At 49.9% G+C, this 13,487-nt stretch overlaps 1 protein-coding gene across 6 annotated transcripts in view; it reads left to right on the top strand.

Annotated features, from left to right (window-relative positions):
• The window catches only part of Chid1 (chitinase domain containing 1), a 46,770-nt gene that overhangs the window by 30,160 nt on the left and 3,123 nt on the right, over positions 1-13,487 (top strand). For 5 of the 6 annotated variants that reach the window (NM_026522.6, NM_001369350.1, NM_001142681.2 and 2 more), the window contains 2 exons: positions 13,065-13,145; positions 13,333-13,375. In NM_026522.6, coding sequence (NP_080798.3) covers positions 13,065-13,145; positions 13,333-13,375 — 124 coding nt within the window. Of the gene's footprint in view, positions 1-8,150; positions 8,176-13,064; positions 13,146-13,332; positions 13,376-13,487 lie in introns of those variants that run through there. The other variant, XM_011249850.3, reaches the window with a different exon arrangement.

Below are 13,487 nucleotides of genomic sequence, written 5' to 3'. Positions count from 1 at the left end.
CATTGAATGGAATGGGATAGCACTCCATGGGGACCCCCATACCAGAGGCATGAGAAACCCCCAGAGGACGCTGTGCCTCTGCTGAGAAGCCAGTAGAGATCCACCTTGAGCTGAGAAAGACCTTTAAACCTATGAAGCCTTGGTTGTCTGACCTAAGGTTTTGTTGTTCCCAGGGGAGGTTTGGAGGTGGCTCTGCCATCAGCCATCTCCTCCAGTAGTTCTGAGCATTGGAAAGAGGAGGGTCTTGCTAGTGCCCTACCCCAGCAGGTCTGGGTCTGGATTCAGAGCTCTGGACAGAGCTAGGAGGCGCCAAAGAAGAGCCTCTTATATACAATTTGAGCCCAAAAACTAGCACTGGGTAGGGGTAACTAAGTATAACATAAGTATAAATATAACAGTACAAGGTGTCTTCATACCTATATCCCAGTGAGTGTGCTCAGCCCACAGGCCTGAACATGCCCTGTTTTCAATGATGGGTCTCATGAGGAAGCACCAGTTCTAGCTGCAGTGCATCCTCATATGCCAGGGCCACATTTGATTAGCTTTGGCCATAGGTAGACATAGGTAGTAGGAGGTCAGGCAAGTCTATCATCTGCACCTGCTGGCTTTACTCAGTGTTAATCCCTGCACTATGAAAGCAGTACCCCACTGAGCATCTCAGCTTTGCTCCTGAGGATGCCAAACCTCACCTTGCCTTGTAATCACCCAGTGACAGCAACCATTTGACATTGCCAACAAAATTCTTCCTTCCTTCTAGGGCTCAACCCTGCCTGCTGCTCACAAAGTGAGTTCCCATAGATCTCCATATGGAATCAAAGGGCCTCTCACAGACAGGGCCTCTCAAACACAGGGCCTCTCATATATAACCCCTCCATAGACAGGGCCTTTCACAGACAGGGCCTCTCACAGACAGGACCTCCATAAAAAGAGCCTCTCACAGACAGGGACTCTCACAGACAGGGCCTCTCACAGACAGGACCTCCATAAAAAGAGCCTCTCACAGACAGGGACTCTCACAGATAGGCCCATTCACAGACAGGTACTCAGACACAGCCTCTCACAGACAGGGCCTCTCACAAAAAAGGCCTCTCAAACACAGGGCCTCTCACAGACAGGGCCTCCATAGACAGGGTCTCTACAGACAGGGCCTCTCACAGAGAGGGCCATTCAGACAGAGCCTTTCAGAGACAGGGCCTCTCACAAAAAGGGCCTCTCACAGACAGGGCCTCTCACAGAAAGGGCCTTCACAGACAGGGCCTCTCTCAGACAGGGTCACTCTCAGACATGGTGTCTCACAGACAAGGCCTCTCACATACAGGGCCTCTTATAGGCAAGGCCTCCATAGACAGGGCCTCTTATAGGCAAGGCCTCCATAGACAGGGCCTCTCACAGATATGGCCTCTCATAAACAAGGCCTCCACAGACAGGGCCTCTCACAGACAGTGCCTCAATAGACATGGCCTCTCACAGACAGGGCCTCTCACAGAAAGGGCCTCTCACAGACAGGGACTCTCACAGATAGGGCCCCTCACAGAAAGGGCCTCAAACAGACAGGCCCATTCACAGACAGGGCCTCTCACAAACAGGGCCTCTCACAGAAAAGGCCTCTCACAGACAGGGCCTCTCACAGACAGGACCTCTCACAGACAGGACCTCTCACAGACAGGGCCTCTCACAGAAAAGTCCTGTCACAGACAGGGCCCACATAGAAAGGGCTTCTCACAGGCAGGGCCTCCATAGACAGGGCATTTCACAGACAGGGCCTCCATAGAAAGTGACTCTCACAGAGAGGGACTCTCACAGATGGGCTTCTCACGGACAGGGTCTCCATAGAAAGGGTCTCTCATAGACAGGGCCTCTCACAGACAGGGCCTCCATAGAAAGGAAGGGCCTTTCACAGACAGGGCCTCTCACAGAGTGGCCCTCCATAGAAAGGGCCTCTTACAGACAGGGCCATTCAGACAGGGCCTTTCACAGACAGGAGCTCTCTCACAGAAAGGGCCTCTCACAGACAGGGCCTCCCATAGAAAGGGCCATTCACAGACAGGGCCTCTCACAGACAGGCCCATTCACAGACAGGACCTTTGTCACAGAAAGGGCCTCTCAGCCAGGCGTGGTGACGCATGCCTTTAATCCCAGCACTCGGGAGGCAGAGGCAGGTGGATTTCTGAGTTCGAGGCCAGCCTGGTCTACAAAGTGAGCTCCAGGACAGCCAGAGCTATAAAAAAAAGAAAGGGCCTCTCACAGACAGGGCCTCAATAGACAGGGCTTCTCACAGACAGAGCCTCTCACAGAAAGGGCCTTTCATAGACAGGGCCATTCACAGACAGGGCCTCTCACAGACAGGGCCTCTAACAGAAAGGGCCTCTCACAGACAGGGCCTCCCACAGACAGGGCCTCTCACAGACAGGGCCTCCCACAGACAGGGCCTCCCACAGACAGGCCCATTCACAGACAGGGCCTCTCACAGACAAGGCCTCCATAGACAGGGCCTTTCACAGACAGGGCCTCTCACAGAGTGGGCCTCCATAGAAAGGGCCTCTTACAGACAGGGCCATTCAGACAGGGCCTTTCACAGACAGGAGCTCTCTCACAGACAGGGCCTCTCACAGACAGTGCCATTCACAGTCAGGACCTGTCACAGACAGGGCCTCTCACAGACAGGGCCTCCCACAGAAAGGGCCATTCACAGACAGGGCCTCTCACAGACAGGCCCATTCACAGACAGGGCCTCTCACAGACAAGGCCTCCATAGACAGGGCCTTTCACAGACAGGGCCTCTAACAGAAAGGGCCTCTCACAGACAGTGCCATTCACAGTCAGGACCTGTCACAGACAGGGCCTCTCACAGACAGGGCCTCTCACAGACAGGTCCATTCACAGACAGGGCCTCTCACAGACAAGGCCTCCCACAGAAAGGGCCATTCACAGACAGTGCCTCTAACAGAAAGCGCCTCTCACAGACAGTGCCTCTAACAGAAAGCGCCTCTCACAGACAGTGCCTCTCACACACAGTGCCATTCATAGTCAAGGGCCTCTCACAGACAGGGCCTCCCACAGACAGGGCCATTCACAGACAGGGCTTCTCATAGTCAGGGCTTCTCATAGACAGGGCCTCTCACAGACAGGGCCTCACACAGACAGGGCCTCCATAGAAAGGGCCTCTCACAGACAGGGCCTCTCACAGACAGGGTTTCTCACAGACTGTGCCTCACACAGACAGGGCCTCCATAGAAAGCGCCTCTCACAGACAGTGCCATTCACAGTCAAGGGCCTCTCACAGACAGGGCCTCTCTCAGCAGGGCCTCTCTCAGACAGCACCTCTCTTAGACAGGGCCTCTCACAGACGGGGCCTCTCACAGACAAGGCCTCCATAGACAGGGCCTTTCACAGACAGGGCCTCTCACAGAGTGGGCCTCCATAGAAAGGGCCTCTTACAGACAGGGCCTTTCACAGACAGGAGCTCTCTCACAGAAAGGTCCTCTCACAGACAGGACCTCTAACAGAAAGGGCCTCTCACAGACAGTGCCATTCACAGACAGTGCCTCTAGCAGAAAGTGCCTCTCACAGACAGTGCCATTCACAGTCAAGGGCCTCTCACAGACAGGGCCTCCCACAGACAGGGCCATTCACAGACAGGGCCTCTAATAGAAAGGGCCTCTCACAGACAGGGCCTCTCACAGACAGGGCTTCTCATAGACAGGGCCTCTCTTAGACAGGGCCTCTCACAGAGAGGGCCTCCATAGACAGGGCTTCTCATAGAAAGGTTTTTATGACTTTTTTCCCCTTAAAGCAGAATTTCTTCTGGGTTGGTGTCACAGAGCCATGGGTCACAGTCTCTTCCATGTTGTAGTCCAACCCCTCTGGTGGGATTGAATCCAATTAAGAGAGGTAGCTGTGAGAGAAGCAGACCTGCCCCTCTTCTGGCCAGTCCAAATGAAATCCCTCTTTCCCCCAGACCAGGCACAGCATGTAGGGGAAAGTTTTAGGGGACTTACTGACTAGGTTTTAAGTGCTCCTCAAGAACATAGATTGGCAGGATACAACCCCTTCATATCAGTTACCACATGTCTTAGTTAGGGTTTTACTGCTGTGAACAGACACCATGACCAACATTAAGTCTTATAAAACAACATTTAATTGGGGCTGGCTTACAGGTTCAGAGGTTCATTCAGTCCATTATCATCACGGTGGGAGCATGGCAGTATCCAGGCAGGCATGGCACAGGAGGAGCTGAGAGTTCTATGTCTTCATCCAAAGGCTGCTAGTGGAAGACTAAACTTCCAGGCAACTAGGGTGAGGATCTTATGCCCACACCCACAGTGACACACCCATTCCAACCAGGTCACACCTATTCCAACAAGGCCACACCTCCAGATGGTGCCACTCCCTGGTCCAAGGATATACAAACCATCACATTCCACTCCCTGGTCCCCATAGACTTGCTCAAAAACATGAGTCTATGGGGGCCATAGGTAAACATAGCATAATGCAAAATGCATTTAGTCCAACTTTCAAAGTCCTCATAGTCTAGGGCAGTCGCAACAATGTTAAAAGCCCAAAGTTCAAGGTCTCTTCTGAGATTCATTCAACTTAATTAACTGTAATCCCCAAAGCAAGGCAGGAAACCAGCTGGGCAAACTCCAAACTCTGCATCTCCATGGCTGATGTCAAAGCGGTCTTCAGATCTCCACTCCTTTTTCATCTTTGTTGACTGCAACAAACTGCTTTCTCCTGGGCTGGTTCCACTCCCTGTTAGCAGCTTTCCTCAGCATGTATCCCATGGCTCTGGCATCTTTAACATCTTTGAGTCTCCAAGGCAATTTCAATGTTACAGCTTCTTGTTTCAGTGTCTGGGATTCCACTTGAACTTTTGGACTCCTCCTAAGGCCTGGCATCACTTTTCCAGCTCTGCCCTCTGTAGCACTCTAAGCTCAAGTTGATCCACTCCACTACGGCTGCAGTTCTTGGTGATCACTCCATGGTACTGACATCTCCAATACACTGGGGTATTCCACTCCAACTAGACTTCACCAATAGCCTCTCATGGGCTCTCTTCAGGATGCCAAGCCTCAAATCCTTTGCATGACCCCTTCAGTCCTAGGCCATCAACTACAGCTGAGGCTTCACCTTCCCCAATGGCCTTCCCTGGCCTCTCACAGTGCTAAGCCTCAGCTTCTCTCCATGATCCCTTCATTCCTTCACAAGCAGTACCACCTGAGTGACTCTTACACATTACCAAGTCCAGCTGCAGCAAGAGGTACAACCTTGGGTATCTCTGGAACACAGCTTCTTTGTGCTCCCAGAAAACACTTTCCAGAAGATTTCACCTCAGTGATGCTGGTCTCTTCTTGATCACTGCTAATTCCTTAGCTCCAGCTAACAAGCATCAATTTTCCCAGTAGTTCCTTCCATTCTTAACTCTAGAGCCAGAGCCACATGGCTGAAGCTGCTGAGTTCTGTGCTTGCAGGAACTAGAACATGACCCCCTTGTACTATTACATCGTCACTGGCTTTCTGTTTTCCAACTCCTTCACTGCCTAAGCTTGGCTCTCCTGGATCTTTCTCTGTAGATTGGCCTTGAACGTGGAGATCAGCATGCCTGTCTCCTGGGATTAAAGATGTGTACCACCATGCCTAGATCTAATTAAGCTGGGTAGAATCTTGCCCCAAGGTCCCATTCCCTTAATCTTTTATCTCCTAGAACACAAGATTTTGCTCCATTTCACTTCCTGGTACCCCTTTAATACTCGAATCATATATTTTATATTTTTCCTTTCTAAGCTTGCTATGCTTGTTCAAACTTCTCTTCATAAGACTTAACCAGAGAACAAAGTCTCTGCTGAGCTTTTTTGAAACTTTTGTCAATGCAATTAATTCAAGTCTCTTCACCTTAGCCTCAGGCAAACTTTTCAGACAAGGGCAAAAAGTAGCCACATTCTTCACTAAAATACCACAAAACCAGTCTTTATGCCACATTCTGAAATTCTTCTCCTTTGAAATCTCTTGGGCCAAGTCAACACAGTTCAAATCACTCCCAGCAGCTAAGTCTTCCATATTCCTACTAGGATGACCCATTAAGCCCCATTTAAAGCATTCCACTGCCTTCCAAATCCAAAGTCCCCAAATCCACATTCTTTCAAAGAAAAGCATGGTCAGGCCTATCACAGCAATACCCCACTTCTGGTACCAACTTCTGTCCCACTTCTGGTATCAACTTCTGTTTACTGCTATGAACAGACACCATGACCAACGTTGAGTCTTATAAAACAACATTTAATTGGGGCTGGCTTACAGGTTCAGAGGTTCAGTCCATTATCATCACGGTGGGAGCATGGCAGTATCCAGGCAGGCATGGTACAGGAGGAGCTGAGAGTTCTATGTCTTCATCCAAAGGCTGCTAGTGGAAGACTAAACTTCCAGGCAACTAGGGTGAGGATCTTATGCCCACACCCACAGTGACACACCCATTCCAACCAGGTCACACCTATTCCAACAAGGCCACACCTCCAGATGGTGCCACTCCCTGGTCCAAGGATATACAAACCATCACACCACAGGTACCTCTGTTAATGGCCCCACGGGGCAGATAATGACCTGGTGTGAGATGCAGGTGAGCTTCTTAAGCTCCTTTGGATTCAGTGCTCCCCCTTTAAAGATTTACTTATTTTTACATGCACTGATGTCTTACCTGCATATATGCTTGTGCAAGGGTACCAGATCTTCTGAAACTAGAGTTACAGACAATTGTGAACTGACACGTGGGTGCTGGTACTTGAACTCAAGTCCTCTGGAAGAGCAGCCAGAGCTCGTAACCACTGATCCATCTCTCCAGACTTAGAGTTGCCATGTTTATGGAAATCTAAGCATGGTCTCAGGATGATCTGCCACCCCATCTTAGCCTCTAGAACAGAGTCCTAGTCCTTTCCAAGACAGACATGGTTCAGCCACTTAACCATCTGTTCAGCTGTATATGGAGCCAAGACCCTGTGATAGGAGCGATTGGCCGGCCCACTCAAGCCAGTGACCGTGGTCTGTTTGCCTCTACCAGCCGTGCAGACCATCTGTGCCTTTCCTATGGTAGGATCTGCAGAGTAGTGCCCCTTCTTGGTATGGCCCCAGACGACTTCTAGTGAAACTCTGAGATGGCCTGCTCATTGCCTGTCTTGAGAGTTATGGTACCTCACAGTAGCAGAAAAAGGTTCAGGATGCCTGTCCTGGGCCCTCGCTTGGCTGACTCAGCATAATTAAGCTGATTAAGCATGATAGCTAAGTAACTGCACATACGTGGGCTCTCATACACTTTCTGACAGCTACCTCCTCCCTTCTGCCCCATGAAAGCTGAACTCACTTGGGCTGTGTCTTCTGACTCCACCCTGCTGCCAGGCCATAGACTCAACCTCGTGATGAGCCACAGTTTCCTTGGTGATGTGAAGATCAAGGCCAGCTGGCCAGCAAGTGTGTGGGATCCTTCCAGCATGGGCTATTGATGCTCCCAGCATGGAGATGCCATAGTTATCTTGTGATCCATTTGGAAGCTATTATGGTCCAAGCAGTCTGTCAAGTGAAAAGCCAGCCTTGGTGCAAATGAGCATTTCTACCCTGTTCCTCTTTACCCTGCAATGCCAAGGCAAGATCCATTATCAGTATATCTGATAACTGTGCCCTGTGGTGAGAAGCTTCTATCCATGGCAAGGATAGAAGCCAGATGAAGACGAGGCCAGCGGCATGGCCCTCACTCCTACCCATCCTGTGTATACTCTCGCAGCCTAGACAGCCCAAGAGAGACCCTGGGCCACGTCCTCTGAGTTCCTCCTTACTTGCCCCAGCTGGCTCTGTGTATGTCAGCATGTCCAGAACATTCTGATCAAGCCTGCTTATACAGCCCTGCTTTTTGTTTTATTTAACTTTCATTAATTTATTTTTGGGGTGGGAAAGCACACACAGGCCACGGCACTGTTGTGGAGGTCAGGGACCAACATGCAGAAGTTGGTTCTCTCCTTTCACTGTCTGGGTTCTGGAGATCAAACTCAGGTCATCAGGATTGTAGCAAGCTCCTTTACCCACTGAGCCGTCTCACCAGCCCTGTTTTGTTGCTTAAATTAATTGTTAATTTGTTTTTATTTTTGACTGTATGTATTGGTGGGCAGTATATGAACACAAGTGTCAGAGATACCGGGTCCTCCTGGAAGTGGAGTTATAGCAGGTAGGTGTGACTCACCTGTGTAGATGTTGGGCACTGAATCTGGGTCCTTTGCAAGAGCAGTACACTCTGCATCCTTATCTGCTGAGCCGCAGTTCCAGCCCTGGTTTTTGCTTTGTTTTGTTTTGTGTTTGGTTGGGGTTTTTTGAAACATGGTTTCTCTGTATCGCCTTGGCTGTCTGGGAACTCACTGTAGATCAGGCTGGTCTTAAACTCAAAGGTTCACCTGCTTCTGCCTCATGAGTGCTGGGACTAAAGGCATTGGCCACTACTGCTGGCTTCCAGGCTCTATGTTTTTCAAGTAAATTTTTAAAAATTTTAATGTATATATTGTATATTGATCATTTCCCCTTCTTGTTCTCACCCTCCTTTTCCTCACCCCTTCTGCCTGTTTTTAGTCTCTCTGTCCCCTAGACAGTTTGACTTCCACTTTCATGTCATTCACACACACACACACATATATATGTGTGTGTATATATATTTATATATATATGTGTGTGTATATATACGTTACGTACACACATATATATGTATATATATGAAAATAAATATATATATAAAATAAATAAATTTAGGATCACAAATAAGAGAAAACATATAATACTTGTCTGAGATTGACTTAATTCACTAGTATGATTATCCGATTGTACCCATTTTTCTGCAAATGATATGATTCATCCTTGTGTTTGACTGCCCTGGTGTTTAGGAGACCTCTTGAGCAGATCCAAGAAAAAGGCTTTCTCTCACTTGCCAGCTCTGCATGGTCAGCCTACGACACTGGCCTCACTCAAGGCCTTTCCTCGGCTCAGATGTCATGTGAGAGATAACCAAGGGAGATGAAGATGATGGGGCTCCCTCTTGACTGAGCTTTCAGGATTGGATCTTGGGCAGGTCAGAGTAGTGGAAATGCCAGACCTTCTAAGTTGGGGTGACTCCAACTTAGCCTTAAAAGATTTACTTATTTATATATTTTTTACATTATTTTATGTGTGGGGGTGTTTTGCTACATGTGTGTCTAGGTACCACATGCACACCTGGTGCCCACAGAGGTCAGAAGAGAGCACTAGATCTCCTAGAATTGGGGTTACAGACAGTTGTGAATTGCTACGTGTGTGTATGCTGAGAATTAAACCCAGGTCCTTGTTCATAACTGCTAAGCCATCTTAACCAGCCCCCTATTTGTTTATCCTTATGTGTATAAGTGTTCTGTCTGCATGTCTCGTGCCCATAGAGGTAAGAAAAGAGATCCAAAGCTCCTGGAACTAGAACTATGGACAATTGTGAGCTACTAGGAGCCAGTCTTGGGGTCCTCTGCAGGAGCAGTAAATGCTCTTAACCGCTGAGCTGTCTCTCTAGCCTGTCCCAACATACCTTTTGTTGGTACTTATCTGGCAGTGTGTCTGGCTGCAGTCAGTTCCTCATGGAATTCTGGGTTTAGTGGGATGTCAGAGATAAAGGACCAGGGCCACGATGTCAGCTATGCGGGGTTGTCACCTTGTTCTGAGTTGTTACTCTAGGCCCCATCATGGAGGCTGAGAGTCCCACTGCAGCTGAGAGTGGGAGTTCCTTTCCAGTCTCTCAGCGTTTTGTCCTCTGACCCTGCCTATAAATCACGGTGGACTCATTAGGCTCTGGGCCAAGAAGGCCTGAGAACCTTCTTATCACTGGAAACAGGTAGGACACCCTCTGTTGCTGGTGCAATAAGCTCCTCTGGAAAGTGTCTAGGTGGGTTCACACACGGCTCTGTCGGCATTCCTGACTCCTTCATCCGAGGCCTTGTGCCATGGACATTACTCACCCCGCACTTCAGAGCGTGTAAGCAGTGAGTGCACAGTTACAGAACCCTTTCATTACCCCAAAGAAGCCTTTACCCTCACAAGTCACGCCTCCGTCTCCCCGCTCCTGTTGACATGGACCCTGGGTCATGTCCCTTAGGGTCATGTGCCTGCTGTGTTACATGAAAATGGAATCGTTCGTTCACTGTGTGGTTAAGGCTTTTCTTTCTTTCTTCCTTTCTTTTGTTTGTTTGTTTGTTTGTTTTTCAAGACAGGGTTTCTCTGTGTATTCCTGGCTGTCCTGGAACTCACTCTGTAGACCAGGTTGGCCTCGAACTCAGAAATCCGCCTGCCTCTGCCTCCCGAGTTCTGGGATCAAAGGCTTGCGCCACCACCGCCCAGCTGGTTAAGGCTCTTCTTAGCTTAGGGAAATGCCTAGTCCTTAATCCTTCCTTGCAGTGGGTGTTGTGTCTCCGAGCTGGCCCAAACCCCTAGACTCAGAAGATCTTCCAGACTACAGACATTCCAATCTCTTCTGTCTGTCCTACGGATTTCCTGTACCTTCCTGTGGTTCAAGTGAAGCCCATGACCAATGCCCCACGCCATCCTCTGGGCTTGTTTACCGTCTCTCTATCTGCCCCTCCTCTCCTAAGGCCCCATACCCCATCACTGCATGTTGCGCCTCATCTCAGAAAGGTGTGGTGACCCTTGTTGTGCATGGCAGCCTGGCCCTTGGGTGGAGCTCGCCCTTCACATGATGTTCCACAGGAGTCACATAAGCCCTAGCGGGCTCCAAAGCCAGACCTTGATTTCTGCTATGCTCAGGAGTTGAAGTGTCCAGCAACCAACTCAGGCATCTCTGCCCATCCTCCAGTCATCTTCAGACTGACTTCCATAACAAGGTCAGGGGGCCTTGTTAACGAGGGGGCCTAGAGCAGAGGCATGCACAGGAAACCCTTGGCTGTTGCAGCTACACCTGGTTCCCAAGGCAACCCCACTTGACTCTTCCCCACACCTTCCCCTGACTCTCAATCCTTTGTCTTCAGAGCCTGCTTAGAGGAGCAGTTCCTAGCGTTCATGTTAAAGGGAAGCATAGGGTCCTCCTTTTCTGGTCACACTCGCTCCCAAAGGGTTGAGCATGCACATGCACTCGCATACACACACACAAGCTGAAAAGGATGACCCAGTTCTTTAGAGTATATTGACTGAGAGGCAGCTGGTCTTGTAGGTGAGGCCACAAAAGCCAACATGAATAATGGTGTATGTGGCCACAGGCCCAAAGGGCCCCAGCCCTATGGCCTCTGTCTCATGCCCTACACATCTCAGGTTCTTTCAAAGAGCATCTCAGCTGACATTGTGTGGAAAGCCAGAAACCGTTAGTACCTTCAGTGGCATTTGAATCAGGTGGCCCAGTAGTATTTGATGATCCTCTTCAGGGAGTAATGTTGCCTGGGTAGTCCTGAATTCTCACCTGGCTGGATATGTTTCAGATAGGACCAGTAAGGACCAAAAAGACATAGCACTGCATAGAGGACAAGCTAAGCAAATGTGTCCATAAAGCCATGTGTCGTAACACAGGCCTGTGATCTTAGCACTCAGAGGAGGACTGTGAGCCTGAGTCTAGCCTGGGCTACGTAATGAGATTGTCTCCAAAAATAAGCATCCACAGAACCATAGTGCACTGTGTAGGGAAGACTGCAGCACTCGGGGTAGATAATGTCATGTGCGTAAAGGTGCCTCAGTGTCTTGCAGCAGCTCTGACGGCTGGGTGCCCCTGCCACACCTTTCCAGTTCTCCTGCCTTCATTTGCTGTGGTCTGCATGTGGCCGCTCCTCAGTGTGGGGGTATTGCTTAGGAGAAGGGACAGCGGTGCTCTCCTAAGCATGGAAGGATGGAACTGTGACCACAGGCTTGCAAAGAGAGTTCAGTTTGAGCTGAGAGGTGGCTCTGAGCCAGACTGTCTATTTATAACTATTTGTTCCCTACTTACCCTGCCTTGTTCCTTTTCCTGACTTATTTGGTATATTGCAGGCCCTAATACCTGCATAGTAGCTCCCACTCCATGTTCCATGAGGCCAGGGCCACTCTCCGGAGCACTGCTAAACAAGATGACAGCTGTTCAAGTCTCCAAGATACCTTGGGGGCTGCTGGGGCTCAGCACTGTACCCTCCTTTTGTCAGGAGCCTACGACCAATGCAATTCATATCTAGAAGGCAGCTCCTCTGCTGGAGGGTCCCATGCCTTATCCACCAGGATGCTGGAGCCTCTGCTGCCCACTGTGCCTTCTCTCAGGGCCCCGACTAGTAGCCATGAAGACCATCCACTTGAGGGTCCTGCCGCTGCCTGTACCCACCCTCCCACAGCAGGTCTTGATTGTGCTGCTGGATCAGGGGACCCTGCACCTGCAGACTCCTAGCAGCAAACAGAGGACAGTCTCTCAGACCGTCTATTAACATACTCGTGGCCATTATAGCCTTTATCTGGGAGGGATACTGTTCTGGTCTCAGATGTAGAGCATGTGATTGGCTGTGTGTCATGGGTTCTCCTTGCATTGTTGGAAACTGCAGTCTTCGCCCAAGCAGTTGAGAACAAGCCTTCTTCAGGAAGGGCAGCATTACTGCAGCTCTGGAAATGAGGCAGCAGTGGCCAGCTGAGGAAAGGAAAACCTGGGACACTTAACCTATCAAAGCCAATGTTTCTGCCACTCTCCAGGCAAGAGCCCTGTCCTTTTATCCTTGGCCCACAGCTTGGTGGAGCAGTTGAAGTTTAGACACTGAATAGCTTATTATCTGGGCTCTGGGTAGAGCAAGGTCAGAGAGCATCAGGTGGTCTGTCCATTGGCTTCAAGAAGGCTCACAAAAGGTGCTGTTTCCTAGTGCAGGACTTGTGTACAGTGGGACTTGGAGGTTTGACCACCCAAGCTTACTGGCTGAACATAACACAAAGCACTGCTGGCTCACTGTAGGCCTTTACGAACAATGTATTGCTCACTCTTTTTGTGGTATCCATAGCCACATAGAAGCTGGGGCTTAGGGGTGATCTGGGGTATGTGGCTAGCTCTCACACCCATAACCTGATCTCTCTAGGTACGTACAGACGCTGAAGGACCACAGGCCCCGAGTGGTATGGGACAGCCAGGCTGCGGAGCACTTCTTTGAGTACAAGAAGTGAGTGACTTGTAGCTCACCAAATTGTAGGCAGGAAGCCTTGTGGGGAGGACACTTAAGTGGGAGCAGCAGGGGATGGGGAACAATGAGGGGCCAGGACTGGACCTTAACCCCGGTGGGAGAAGAGTGTAGTCCTTGACCTAGCCAGGGCCAGAAGGCAGGGCTCATGGTCCCATTTCTCCTGCAGGAATCGCGGCGGGAGGCATGTTGTCTTCTACCCAACTCTGAAGGTATGTGCCATGTGCTTTGACTGTCAACTATAATGCTGTGGTGGGAGTGAGTTTTGGCCAGATGACATCAGTGGTATCAATACTTGCCATCTGCATTTGAGGTCTGTTCTGT

This window comes from Mus musculus, chromosome 7 (genome assembly GCF_000001635.26).
Source record: "Mus musculus strain C57BL/6J chromosome 7, GRCm38.p6 C57BL/6J".
Classification (NCBI taxonomy): domain Eukaryota; kingdom Metazoa; phylum Chordata; class Mammalia; order Rodentia; family Muridae; genus Mus; species Mus musculus.
This window is presented reverse-complemented; position numbering and strand designations above follow the sequence as displayed.